At 38.3% G+C, this 14,530-nt stretch overlaps 3 protein-coding genes across 3 annotated transcripts; 1 reads left to right on the forward strand and 2 right to left on the reverse strand.

Moving 5' to 3' along the window:
* Positions 1-5,610: 5,610 nt before the first annotated feature.
* Positions 5,611-6,027, forward strand: LOC101303636 (protein U2-like). Its single transcript, XM_004305964.1, has one exon. It carries the CDS (start codon positions 5,611-5,613, stop codon positions 6,025-6,027), a length of 417 nt encoding a protein of 138 aa, XP_004306012.1.
* Positions 6,028-6,439: 412 nt separating this feature from the next.
* LOC101311781 (probable indole-3-acetic acid-amido synthetase GH3.5-like) lies at positions 6,440-9,417 on the reverse strand. Its single transcript, XM_004304072.1, has 4 exons — positions 9,059-9,417; positions 8,790-8,891; positions 7,825-8,645; positions 6,440-6,975 (listed from the first exon to the last, which is right to left on the reverse strand). The coding sequence occupies exons 1-4, from the start codon at positions 9,373-9,375 to the stop codon at positions 6,440-6,442; spliced, it is 1,776 nt and encodes a 591-aa protein (XP_004304120.1). The 5' UTR covers positions 9,376-9,417.
* A 2,657-nt stretch (positions 9,418-12,074) lies between these two features.
* Positions 12,075-14,363, reverse strand: LOC101303928 (pentatricopeptide repeat-containing protein At1g03560, mitochondrial-like). Its single transcript, XM_004305965.1, has one exon. It carries the CDS (start codon positions 14,361-14,363, stop codon positions 12,393-12,395), a length of 1,971 nt encoding a protein of 656 aa, XP_004306013.1. The 3' UTR covers positions 12,075-12,392.
* Between the last annotated feature and the right edge of the window lie 167 nt (positions 14,364-14,530).

Consider the following 14,530-nt stretch of genomic DNA (forward strand, 5'->3'; position numbering starts at 1 on the left):
AATTCTCGCGAAATGGTATCAACATTGTTCATGTTGCTTAATCTAGAGTTCTTTCTGTTTTGTTTCCATGAAGTTGAGATAGATTTGCAAAATGTCTAGGGATATGTAGTAATGGTCCTGGACTCCTGGCATTGGTCTCCTGGCATTGGTATCTTTAGCTGGGATATGTTTGGAATGGGCAGGACAAAGACTGGTAAGCTTCTTAGTGATACAATGCTTCCAGCAAGCCTGTGTTGTCTTTGCCTCTGTCTTGCGCTTGAAAGAGTTTGTATCATAGGAAGTTTCCTGTAACGCTTGCTTCCTCAGATAGCTATACCTAACTAACTATACATCAGTAAAAAACTGGTGCGTGTACATATCGTTCAGCTCTTGCCTACAACTGGCTTTCCTATGCTCAAAAGTTGTGGACTAACCCAAGTATGACGAAAAGTAGAGAATAAGAAAGACTTGGGTTTTGCAGTCGCATTCATGTCTGGCTTTGGCTTAGGAATTTTGCTTGAGGAGTTGGGGTTGAAGTTGAAGCATGGGTTGCACCGATGGAGTGGTGAGGCCAAGTGACATGCTCGCGAGGACATGGTGGTGGAGCAGGGTGTGCAATGAAGGTAGGAGTATCTTCTCCTGGCATCACTACAGATACTTCTCTGGCATAGGTTGTAATCTACAGAAACAAAGAAAGAGCCTACAAGTCAAATTACATCAACGTTAAGATTTACCAACAATGTCACAGTGAAAAGAAGTAACTTCAACTGTGAAAAGGGAGGAAGCATGCTCTGAATCTTCCATTCTTACAGTACAAGAAAAGAAGATAAAAACTGATTTTATAGTCATTCCTTCCTTCTCGACTAGGTTAACAAGAAATAGATAGATATAGAATTCCTTCTTGAAACCTTTTAATACTAAACTTGTCTGCAGAATTCATAACACAAACCCTTCACATTAACCAGTGTTCTCGAAATACATTGTAAATTAAGAAAACTAGTCAATCGTGTCGCGACACTTGGCATAAGGTAGTGAAAATCAAGCCAAGTTTGTCAATTATATGATAGTGTTTTTCCTTAAACAAGAGAGGCATGCCCTTTTTCGAGATCATATACATATAGAAAGCATCAATGTTTTTGGCACATATGGTGACTTTGAACTTGGAATTCCATAAACTAAGAACTTCCTAACATAGGTCCTCGCACGCAAGCATGTGATAAGTTTGGATTTCCATGCTTGATTTTGGGTACAATTAGTTATTCAAATCAATAATACTGTCTTCATTTCTGAAATCTGAACTTTCAGATACAGATCTCCCAGTTGATAACAAGAACACAAACCAAGCACACAGAAATATACATCTCTATAGGAACAAAGACAAACACTTATGATGCAAAATGATTTGAAAGTGATGCAAAATGATCTGAAAGTGATGAAATGGTTTTAAATTATGAATTTTGGGTTAATAATGTAGGTACTATATATGCAGTATCAGACATATAGTGCAACCCACTATAGAATTAGAAACTCCAAATTATACCTCTAATCAACTTTTTAAGCAACCGTGACCTGTAATCCTTAACCTAACACCAGCCAACCAACCCAATTAGCTAAATTGAGCTTAATTAATCACTTGAGGAAACAAAGGAATTTTAAAAATCAGTTGGTAAACAATTCCAAAAGGAACATATATTCCTAAATCCTAAAATATTATTCCATGTGGCTTTCTATATCTGTTTTGGTTTGAACTCATGTATGATGTTTCCAGCTTTCGGATTATCAATGGAACGATGAATTTCTCTCAAAAATGGTTTTAGTAACTTCAGATAATCAAATAGGGAATGAAAGAAACTTGAAAATGTTATTCGAAGGCCTAGTTTGAGCACAAAAATAAAGCTTACTTTGGAAGAGTTGTGATCAAGCTTGGGATTGTTATCGTAACTGAAATGTGTCCGAGCAGTATCACTGAGCTGTGATGCTGTTCTGGACCTCCTGAAGAATCTCTCTAATATCGCGATAACAATAAACATTGATATGAGGATGGCAGTAGCTACAAACCCCATGTACACAGCATTGACAGAGTTGTCGAAATTACTACTCCATTGCTGATCATCTTCTTTCTCTGCATTTGGATTAAGCGGAGCTACCATTGGAGGTACCAGAGCTATGGTGGTTCTCCAACTATATTCACCTCCCATTAATTGTTACTCAGCAGAACACAGAAAAATAAACAAGGAGATGAAGGAAGAGAGACAAGTTGGAAACTTGGAGATGAGGTTTTATATTGTTTAAGTTACTTGACTGTTCGCAGGTTGGGCTTTACAGATTAAAAAGGAACCCTATTAGGAGTCTATATAAATGAGAATTGAGAAGTGTACCTAATACACCTCCAGCAAACTTTTGCCAACTTTACTCTAACATGTCTCCTTTTTACCCTACCTCGTGTCCTCTCAAATTTCCCTCCAGTCTAGTTAGAGGTGACTTTTTCTTCCAAATTCTTTGGACGTAACGTTACCGAGAGCAATCAAACTTGAAACTTCATGTGCTTATTAGAGCTACAAATTGTAAATAGATTCTTCAATGAAGTTAAGCTCGAATATAATTACACGTACATAAGATTAGCATAGGAAATCAGGAGTTCCTTTCTCCAAGTTTGCTTTATTACATTTTTGTTTTATTTCTTTTGGTTTGGTCTGCTTTAGTGTAAAACATCCTACATGAAATTTAAAAGCACACTCATGAAAACCTTGCAAGTTTGGAGGTTAAGTGAAGATCACAAAATTTTACTATTTGATATACATAGCACCAAAACCTTACAAGAACAGAGTAAACATAAATTCGTTACTCAACAAATTGTTCATGAGCTATAAAATAAGCAACAAGAGTGACACCTTATTCCAAAGATAGCTAGGTTGTACTTGGAAATCAAGAAATGGAGGGATTCAAACTTTTAAAGGCTCATTTTCACAGTTCGAGTTTACATTGAGGCCCAAAGGACGAGGCCCATCACAAAAGAGTTCAGTTTCATTACTTCCTCTACCACAAGGGATTAGGATACTAATTCATCCTTTAAATCCTTGGTGGAAAAGGAATGCGATTTTTAATTGGCAAGTTATTTATCCCTTTATTGAAAGGGAAAGGGAATTACTATCCTATAAGGAAACGTGGATGGAAACGAGGACAGAAACATGCATGCTTGCCCTATATAAATAGACGTAGGTAGTTGAGAGGAGCGACATCGGTAGTCGCAATGAAGATGGAAAGAGTTCAAATTCTGGATTCTTCATCAAATTATACTTATATTGCTGCTCTGCGGGCATGCATAGTTGATACATATTTGCCAGAAACCAAAGTTTGTTCTTGATATCCCAAAAACTTGGATTATTAAAAATAAGTTTTAAGTGAACACGACATCATATGAGTGTTCCTGTGTCAGCATTCAAATCCAGCTTATCAGACACTTTAAAGTCTGGATACAAGAACATGTTAAACGTCGAGTCACGAATGCAGATATATGAGAGAGATCTTGAAGAAGACTTGGGACTTGGTAGAATCAGATTGATCGTATGGCAAACTGCTTGAAGGTATAGCACCAAATTTAAGAAAAAGAGGCTGAAGGTCAGTTTTTTAGAGCCCTTTTCACTTTTTTATCCTAAATTTGGGTGCTATACCTTCAAATAGGTTGCCATGCGGTCGCTCTGATTCTACCAAAGTATCAAGTATATCATGTTTTCCCCAATCTTCTTCAAGATTTTCCATATATCTGCATCTGTGACTTCATGCTTAGCATGTTCTTGTACCCAAACTTTGAAGTGTCTGATAAGCTGAATTTGGGTGATGACTATGTGTGCACTCATGTACTGATCGATGTGATGCTCAAACCTTGAATGATGATATTCTTAAAAAATATGGACCTAAGTTGCAGAACCCGATATCAAAGGAGTGTGTTAAGAAATGGACGCATGTCCTTTTTGTTCAAGAGTTGTTCATAACTTTCATTACCTTCGATTCCCTTCCTCATGACTATAGTCTGGACCCCGCGTAAACTTGTATTTAATTTTCTAAACTCTTGTGATATTAAGAACAAACTCTGGTTTCTGGGAAATATATGTATCGACTATTTACTCCGCAGATCCGCAATTTCAGTATAATTTGATGAAAATCTAGAATTTGAACTATTTCTCGGTCGTCATTGTTGGAATTGGCCCGCAAAGGTGACTACCGTAGTCGCTGCTATCCACGACAAGGTCCACAAAGAAGAGTTCAGTTTCATTCTTTCATCTTCCACCTTTAAATCCTTGGTGGAAAAGGAATGCTTTTTATTTGGCAAGTTATTTATCCTTTATTGAATAGGAAAAGAGTATCCCATCAGGAAACGTAAATTTCTAAATGAGTGCGGCTATTAGGACCTCCGAATTTGCTCACTTGACCTCCATTTGTTATGAGTTATTGAATGACAATTATCTCTTCTTACGTAATGACTATTAAAGACAATAATTATACAAAAATAAGTATATTTATTCTCTCTAGACTTTCTAATTCGATAATTAATTGATTGTATTTTTTATTATTTTCCTTATATATTTTTGATTTCTAATTTACTATTTTCTAAATTTTACTACATATTATATATCTAATTAAAGCTAAAACTATGATCAATATCGACCGTGTGACATAAAATTTCTGCTATCATACATGTTGAAAGCATATATATATATACAAGATGAAGGGATATATATGCAAAAAAAAAATCGATAATGAAAAATTAAATAACTATTGAAATAATTTCATGATGTACATAAAATAGAGGGAAAAAAAGAACATACATAATATACAATTGTTATCTTTGATCGTTGTTTAACACAAATAAAATAGAAAAAGAAAAGCTAATTTATATTAGAATATTTTCTTGTTAGTAAATATAAGTTTTTTTTTATCAGATAAACAACTAATATGCTACAACGAGTTTACTGTGAGTCGAACTCACAACCTCTCACTTATAAGGAGAGATAGTACTGGGCTGGTAAATATAAGTTTTTGAAACCCAATACTTTGTGTTATTTGATTTTTAAGAGAAAAATTGACGTCATTGAAAAAAATTTCTTACAAATTGATCAAATAATGGAGGTTTGGTGACAATCTATGGGAAATAAAAAATATCAAGAAATTGAGGTTGTGAAAGAGGTTTGAAGGAAAAAAAATATCAAGGAACAGAGGTCTCGATGATAGCATGCAAAAAGAAAAAATTAAAAGAATGAGAGATCTAGAGAATTAATAAAATGTATAATGAGTAAATTATCAAGATATATGTAAATAACATACCTAATGTTATTTTAGGAATTTGAAAGAATGTCTAATGAGCAAATGCTTGTAGTTAAAGTTAAAAAGGTGTAAAGAGCATGAGAAATATATTGAGCAAATTTAGAGGTCCCAATAGCTGCACTCTTTCTAAATTCCCTATATAAACATACGTATTATTTCTAAATTCTCACATTCACGCTCTTGATTACTCTCAAGTCATCAACACTATTGCTGCAATCTGCAATCTTATTTCTACACACAAAGGCATGTCCAACACTTCACTTCCTCCCGACAAGAGGCCGAAGAAGAAGCCTCATTTAGTAGATGGTGATGGCTTCAACAAGGATTTCCTCCCATCACGTACTACTGCAGAAACTTAATCTGCTCAAGGAAGTAGATGCTGGTACCGATTCAGAAAATGAAGATGATGGCAATAGTTACAATGTAGTAGATGCTGGTACTGGATCAGAAGATGAAGATGATACCGAATTCTGTGAGTTTCATGGTGAGAGGGAATTGAAGTATCCTAGTGCTCCACCATATGCTCCTACTAGAATCCGACTAAAGTTACATACAGTCTACAACATTCCCAAGAAGGATTGTGTGAAGTGTAAGGAAGAGAAGCTCGCAAAGCAGAAACGGAAGAAATCCAAGGAGCCCAATATAGTCACCATGTCTAAGAATGGTCATCCGAGGGTTGCTCCACTGCATGAGTCCGGCAAGCACCAGTTCTTAGTTTACTATTAGCTAGCTTGTATTCATTTGTTAATCATGAATATAACTTCTCTTTACTTCTGTTACCTGTTAATGATAAATATATGAACCATGTATCAATCTCCGGAACTTGTTCTCTGAAACTTTTATTGTATTCCACTATTCCTTGATTTAATGAAAGTTTATGTTTTCCTAATAGAATACACGATTTTGAACTCGAGCTTAAATCCCTTAAGAAGAAGATGTACCAATGTTTTCTGTCTTATTTTTGGGAATGGTAGCATTGCATATGCAGAAAAAAGAACCTGAAGACCACAATGCACTACTAGACAATGCAGAGTTTCCTTGATATGCTATAGGTTAAAATTTATTTCTTACCTGAACTGCTGAAGTCTTGATGTTACATTGTGACTTGAAAGAAACTAAATCATCAAGATCAATACTGCTAAGCATATGCTGTACTGTAAACCCTTTTAATGGTGCACAGATTGAGAATACTCAAGAGCACCTTATTGCTGGTGCACCTAGGGGTCTTAAATTGGCTCAATGCTGATCCATTTCCTATGAAATACTCTAAAATCTTCTTGAAAGTTCCTTTCTCCACAATCCTCAGCTCTAGAGGCCCAATTGAATTGCTTCTCCTTGAGACTACATACCCATGATCAACAAATGAAGCATCCATTTCTCTGCAGCATTCACGAAGAACCCTATCTTCGACATCACCTTTAATCTCCCAGTAAATTATGTAGTGGCCTGGTTGGTTCACCACATCTGCATGACTTGTAAAATCGATTAGTTCAGCTCTGGATTTGCTCAGCAACTGAGACCCTCTCTCGACCACCATCTGAAGGTCTTTTTCAGTGTTTTTGTCTATGTTTACTGTCAGTATAAGCTTTCTCCTGCATATGAAGTTCAGTTTTGGAGTCCCCCTGTGAAATCCAGCCACTTCTACCACATCCCCTAGCCTATACCTATAGAGTCCTGAAAAAAGAAAATTTTATGGGTAAAAATTCAATCAGTTTACAATTTGCAAAGTCACAAGGAAATTCTATTCAAAAGTTGGATCCTTTGCTATCTCTGCTAAAAATAGTTTAAAGTTGGACCCTTAAACACATTGCCCTTGAATCTTTAGGTTCTTAGAAATATAGCCACGCAAGTTCCTCTCAGATAGTGCTTGAACCCCCCTTAAATGGCTATATTTCTAAGAGTTTACAGAAGACTGCTAAATCATACCAATAATTCTTTTTACAAACTTTCAATATGCGACTCATTTAGCCTCTGATGATTTCAACCCTGACTATTATAATTTTTTATTTTTTATATTTTTTTTTGGATATTGACTATTCTAAAATTTTGCTTAGACAAAATGGAGTGAAAAATGTTCTGTACTGAAATTTTATAGCTATGATAGCTAATAGACAAGTGACAACACAGTGCTTCTACTCCTACTCTCCCTTTTGCTCAATGTGGGCTACCTCAACTTCCAGAAGAAACTTCAAGAGTCAAGACACCACACAAATCTTACTAGATGCATGAGAATACTATGGTTTTAGATCTATCCACGTTTCTAGAGCCTACCTAATTTTTCCAAATGATAACGAGTGGGCCATGAATAGTCATTGAAAGGAGATTATATTTCTTGAAGATGATTGCTCTGCAAGATAGTACCAACAGCCCCATGTCTGTGTTTAATGGAGGCTTGGCTCTTGTTGCAGAGACATGTCCTACTCAAGGTTAATTACTATTATGAGGATCATTTATGTCGGGAGGTAATAGGGTACATTGTTTAACATGCAGAACTAAGTAGATTCGGAAAGTAACTTAACTTACCGGTGAAGGTGGTGAGGACGATCTCGTACTGCTGTCCAACCTTGACTTGGGATAGTGGAACTGGTTTATCCTCTATGAAGTCATCAGTGGCTAAATTGCAATCATGCTTGTGTCTATGAAGAGGTATGAATTCGAAGTACGAAAAAGTTGGCACCACTGCAAAAGTGACATCCTCTGGTGGCAAACAAGGATCCACATTCACCCCAATCCAGCTCTCAGTTGATCCATAATCAGCACTAACCAATGGCACACCAGCTGCGTAGCGCCGCAGTTTCTTCAAGTATGGTTGCATTGACCCTGTCATTATGGAATACACATACTTAGCATTTGGCCAAAGCTTAGGGACCAGACCAGACCAATCCAAGTCTTCCAGTTCCTTGCACGCAGCTTCGATTTTTGAAGCCAATTTTGGTTTTGGGGAAATGATGTCCAACACTGCTTTTCGCACTCTCGGTATGTTGATTCTTTTACTCAGAGTGCCATCTCTAATGTCAATGCATAAGTCTCTCCAGAGCTCTTCGAACGTGATAAAGGACTGCACTATGCTGTAGGCGAAAGTAGAGGTTATGAACTCTACTTGATCAGAGAAGAAGAGGCCAAGAAGGAGATGACAATACGTAGCTTGTTTATTGTCTCCACTTGAAATGACTTCTTCTGGGCTGCAAGTGAATGACTTGGTCGTTTCCTGTTTGATTTTGAATTCTTGACTTGCATAGTAGTGAGTTGTAGCTGTTCCAGCGGTTAGTCCTCCCCTTGTTTTGAACTGTTTGCTGCTGTATATGAATTCCAGGATCTTTCCTCCTTCCCTTGTTGGATAAACCCTACAAGTTCAAGAAAAAGAGCCATTGATAAAAATTATAAAAAAATATATATATTTTTATTTCAAAACATTGGTCTTATACACAGTGGTAAATTGGTTCAGACGTGTTCAAAGGCTAATGCAGAGAAAGAGATGAAGGTTGAACCTTAATCTGTAAGCTGCGGCCAGCCTGAAAATTTGAAGAGTAGTCTGTGCGCTATGACTGGTAAACGGTACATACTTCTGTCTTCCTTCTGTTGTTCCGGAACTAAAAACCGATGACACAGGAAGCATATTAGACTCATCAAGAGTGCAAAGATGGAAGCCAAAGTTTAAAACTTAATTTTGATTCTTTAAATGTAACACCAGAAATGTTCAGCATATATAAGATAACATATAATCCTTCATTCAGAGCAGGAAGACATAGGAACTGACCTCAACGAGAGAGTAGTCATAGGCTGTTGGGTGAGTAGAGGAGCTGAGTCCCCATTTGCAGTTCTCTGAATGTAAGGCTCTAAATCAGCATGTGAAACAAGCGGTACCAAAGAGGTGTAAAGTGACTCCAATGTACATGCATCCACATCATGGATTTCGACGTCCCCCAACCATTTTTTGAGATACTCCACTCCCCCATTCAGCTCAAGTATTCGCCTCAGTGTCTGCGTTTGAACCAACTCTGCATTCTCCGATACATCTTCAAACCACCGGATGATGTCATGGCCACTGCTCTGGTTATTGCACACCGGCTCCATTAGAGAAGACTATCTGAGAAGTACTACAGATATGAAGTTGTTACAAGTAGCTGTGTAGCATATAGTACAGCACACAGCACAGCTTATATATACACATACAGATGTGTATATTCAATCATCACTCTTTGATAGATTTTTGTTTACTGTCATTTACTGAAAGCTCAACCAACCTCCTCATGTTGCAGAAGCTCCGTCCATCTTAGGAAGAGTGTACGTTAGTCTGTAGACCACATAACATGTATTGTGTCATCCTTTTCGATGTGGGAGAGAGGCAGGGAGAGATTCTTCTTTCAAATCATATGGGGACAACTGGACTGGACGAGTGTAATTGGCAGGGGACCGAGCTTGGACAGCTTAGCTTTGCAGTCGGACAAAGATATAGGACTATGTCTTGCCCTGCAAAAGGCAACCCTTTGAGACTGTAAAGTTTAAGTTGTGTTGTTAGGTCTCATTTCTACTTACATGCGCTAATTTGAATGACAAACAGATTTAGGTAGAAAATTACCTCATTCTACTTCTAGGAGTTGGATTTTGTTAACCCAAATGCCAAGAAATCTTCCTTGCTTACCTATAAAACCGTCAACTGCGATTTATAGGCATCCACTAGGGACGAAACTAATCCAAAAGTTGATCAAAGCTGGAATATATGCTCGGATTTGGGTTAATATAATCATCTGCATAACTAGAACCAAATAAGAAACAAACACAGTTGAAAGGTAAGCTACCTATATTGTACTCGGCTGCTCTTCCTAGCTGTCACTATGAACTAGAACCATTGTTTACCGCATTTGATGTTTACAGCGAAATGGGTGGTATGAAACTTACCAAAATCCAGATGGACAATTGGCGTTTAGTTGGGAGTGAGCTCTATTTGTGATGTGACAGTGGCACCTCTCGCTTTCAGGTCTGTCACAGAAATGCTCCAACTTGTGAACATCTTCCAATTAGAAACTCGAAAAAGATTAGAGCTTAAAATAGAAATGGGAAAGGACAAACTAGCTAAGCACGTTGGGGTCTCTTCTCATCCCCTTGTTGGTGCTTTGGCCTCTAAAAGTGCTTATTTTATGGGTATACAAAGAACATAGAAATGTATACATGCTGGGGAATTGCTAAAGGTAAAAGTGCTCTCTGAATCTTTGAGAAGCACTTGTAGGGTGTTTTCCTCATGATCTACTTTTAACAAAAGTGCTTTTAACAGTAGTTCACACAAATGCTGCTGCAGGTTGGTTAGTCAGGAATCCTGAACTTGGGATTTTCAAAAAATTTCTCTCTGATTAACCAAACCACTCATTTATCAGAAAAAAAATCCCCAGGAAAGTTCACTTTCAAACCATATTGGTGCAACAATAATGCATTTTTCATTGCTCTAATCCTTCCCTGCCTGGATGATTCATAAGTGGTTGTGATTAAATTTCACTTCTTTGAGGTCTCTGATTTAAACATTGTCTACTATTTTGGACCATTTACATTAACGTTCTTGGACATAAACAAAACTTTGGTTGGTTCACTTTCTTCAGCGTCGCATCACTGGTGCTGGTACAACTGTCTGAAGCTGACCTGTGTTTATGTCCAAATATATTGTTATGGATTTTCCTGCCCGATCATAATAATTCATGAATCCATAAGTCATTTACGTGTATCGGCTTAGAGCCACTAGATCACAATTCACAAGCCACAGATCCTTTCTCCGATTCTGTGGGGGTCCAAAATTCCCACACCTCACATCTATAGCATAAAAGATTTCAGGACTAGTTCACAGATATTTTCATAACACAAAGAATTTACCTATCTGCATATATAACTAGCCAGAAGAGGCCAACACTTTCTCACTCAAAAGCAAGATGACCAACTATCTATCAGACATCGAGTCATTTGATGAGAGACTGAAGAAATGTGCCTCATTCAAATGGCCTAAGACGAATCATAGACCATAAGATCTAATAATGTACACTTGTCGACGTCTCGTAGAAAGCTTAGGTGATTTGCTAGGTTAGGAGAGGATCCGGATCCGGTAAGAAGGCAGGAATGCAAAGGCATCTTTGTAGATGATGGAAACCACTGCTGATATGAGTAGGGTATACAAGATTTTGTCCTAGCCCAGTTGTATAAGCATCTTTTAGGTACAATATCCTCAATCTTATCTTTGGGACCCAACTTTTCATTATGGTTTCTACAAAGCAACAAGCCAAGAATCTTCTGCTTACAATTTTTCAGGAAAAGAAACAAAAAATGACAATTTTGATAGCCATTCCTTGGGAGCATGGGACCTTCACCTCAATGAGCATTAATTCTCTCAACCTCTTTATGTTTCTTTCCAACTTGCAAATACAAGCTAGCCTTGATCACTAATTCAGGGGAGAAAAATATCTTGATTCTTATACATGTTTGTCACTTTGTTAAGTTTTTCTCATCCATTATTTGGGTATATGCAGCACACAGAAAGGACCATCACATCGTCAAGATGATATTCTGGGGAATCTCAGCTTCCAAGGAAATGAATTTTTAACCTCTGGTTTTCTCCAAGAATAATTTAATAGCACAAATATTGTTTATTTCTGTGTATTCCGTGATATTTTCTATATATGACAAAGTAACGAAACACACTTAAAAGGATATTGAAGAGGATGCATGTTGGCTTCTTTTGATAACTGATTCTATATCTCTATTTAGTAACATGTTTTCTAAAGAAAGTTCATGAACGAATTACTTGGTCTTGAAATACAGGAAGAAAGCCGCACCTGGTTATTGACTCGGAGATCAGAGATAACAAGTGTTGATCTTGCAATAGCCAAAGAGAACTGAAACAAATGCGCCTTCCATCAACTTGAGACAATGTACACTCCCAAAAAACTTGCAAAGAGTCCAGACCATGTATGGGAAAGTTTCCATAAACTGAATGATGTAATATGCAGGAATGGGAAGGTGAACATCAACTCTTGTTACTTCCGATGATAATCATTATGAAGCAATGGTTGAATACATACACGGAACTCCTGAGAAATACAACATGGCTAAGTTCAAATGTCAATGAGAATACGGAACTTCACTCGTTTTTTGACACTACCCCATCGGTCATACCCAATACCGATCTTACTATGCATCAGCTTCATAGCTAAATCTGCATTGCCTGTTTTCCTCAAGGCATTGATTAGAATGGTTCGGATTCTTCCTGGTATTTCCCTACCTCTATCCACAATGCCATCAGCCAATTTACAAGCTTCCTTGACACGGCCAGCTTTGCACAACACATTGATCATATCTTCAAAAGCTGTCTCAGGAATTACACCCATTGGTGCTAGGTCATCCAAAATTTTGCAGGCCCTGGCTACCTTGCCTGAGAGACAAAGCCCAATTGAGAGAGCTCTGAACGAAGCAGCAGTAGGCGTGATGCCCTTATCAATCATCATGTCCCATAACTTCAATGCATCTTCATTCCTATGCTCCTTAAATAGTCCATCAATGAGTATTGTGTATGTATAAACAGTCTGATCACACCCTTCTTCTTCCATTTTCTTAAAGAGTGCTAAAGCTTCATCAGTTTTTCCACATTTTGCTAGGGCGTCGATAAGCGCATTGTAGCAATATGAGTCCGGTGGACAACCCTTTTCGATCATCTTTTCAAACAACCTTTCAGCTTCATCAACCCTTCCAGCCTTCCCAAGACCATCAATTAAACTAGAATACAACATAGCATTGTCTGCCATTCTGCTGTCTTGACAAAACTGAAAATACTCAATGGCCTCCTCCACTCTCCCACTCTTACACAATCCATTGACAATAACCCCATAAGTAACCCCATCTGGTTCAAGCCCGTCACTCTTCATCCTCTCGAATAGCTTCATCGCCTCTTCAATGCACCCGCATTTTGCATATGAATCAATCAAAGCCGTATAGTTTGCCACATTAGCTTTACAACCCTTCTGAATCATATCTTCAAAAACAGCAAACCCCACCACACATTTCCCCCCTTTACAAAGCCCATTGATAACTAAACTATACGCGTGAGATGGAACCTCAACCCTCTTCTCCCTCATCTCCTGGTAAAGACTCAAACAAGAATCGAAATCCCCTTCCGAATAACACCCCTGCATCAAAGTCATATACGTAATCTTATCCGCCTCCACATTCCTCCCCTCCATACTCCTAAACTTCTCCATCGCCTTCGGCGTTCTCCCTGCCTTACAATACCCTTTAATCATTGTATTATAAGTCACAATGTCAGGCACAATCTTCCCACCTTCCATTACCTCGAAAACCCTCTCCGCGGATTCAATGAACATCGAGTTCACCAAACCATTCACCAAAAAATTATAAGTAAACAAACTAGGCTCAATCCCATTCTCCTTCATCCCACGCCAAACCCACAACAACTCCTCCACCATTCCAACACTCCCAAAACTCTTAACCAAACTATTTGCGGCATTCGCATTCATCAACAACCTCATCTCCCTAAGCTCATTAACAACACATTTAACACTATCCAATTCACCACACAAACACAAAATCTCAATCAAACAAACATAGCACTCAAGCTTATGATGGTACTTGTGTTGCTTACTTGCCCATGAGAAGAACCGGAGGGCAGTCTCGGGTTTATCTCTAAGGTTGTCGGATTTCAAGACATAAGCAACGAAGTTGGGAGACAACTTGATGAGGAACTTGCGGCAGTAAGAGTCTAAGTTGTGTTCCATTTGGGGGGAGTTGTTGTCTAGAAGATTAAGGATTTGGGGGACCCACGGAGAAGGGTCGAAGCGGTGGGGGCTGGAGATGACGTCGGAGACGTCATGGAAAGGCTCGACCCATTCGGGTGGAGGAAGAGAGTTGGTGACGGCGACCCACCTGGAGTTTGAGGCGGAAGTTGACGTGGAATGAAAGGTTGAGGCTTTTGATGAAGACCCAACATTGGTGTAGGAGAGAGGAGGACATGGAGGAAGGAAATGGGTTGATGAGGAAGCTCTGAGATGGAGGAGGAGGGTTCTTCTTCTCATCAGGGTTTTGGTTTCAGAGTTCAGTTGTCACTGCTTATTGCTTTGAGTACCTGGAATAGTTTAGAGCGTTGGTTATGTTTCCTACCGTTGAACAATGAGCATCAAAGGTCCCATGGTCTAGTGGTTAGGACTTGGGACATTGGACTCTGAATCCAGTAACCCGAGTT

Source organism: Fragaria vesca, linkage group LG6 (genome assembly GCF_000184155.1).
Source record: "Fragaria vesca subsp. vesca linkage group LG6, FraVesHawaii_1.0, whole genome shotgun sequence".
Taxonomy (NCBI): Eukaryota; Viridiplantae; Streptophyta; class Magnoliopsida; order Rosales; family Rosaceae; genus Fragaria; species Fragaria vesca.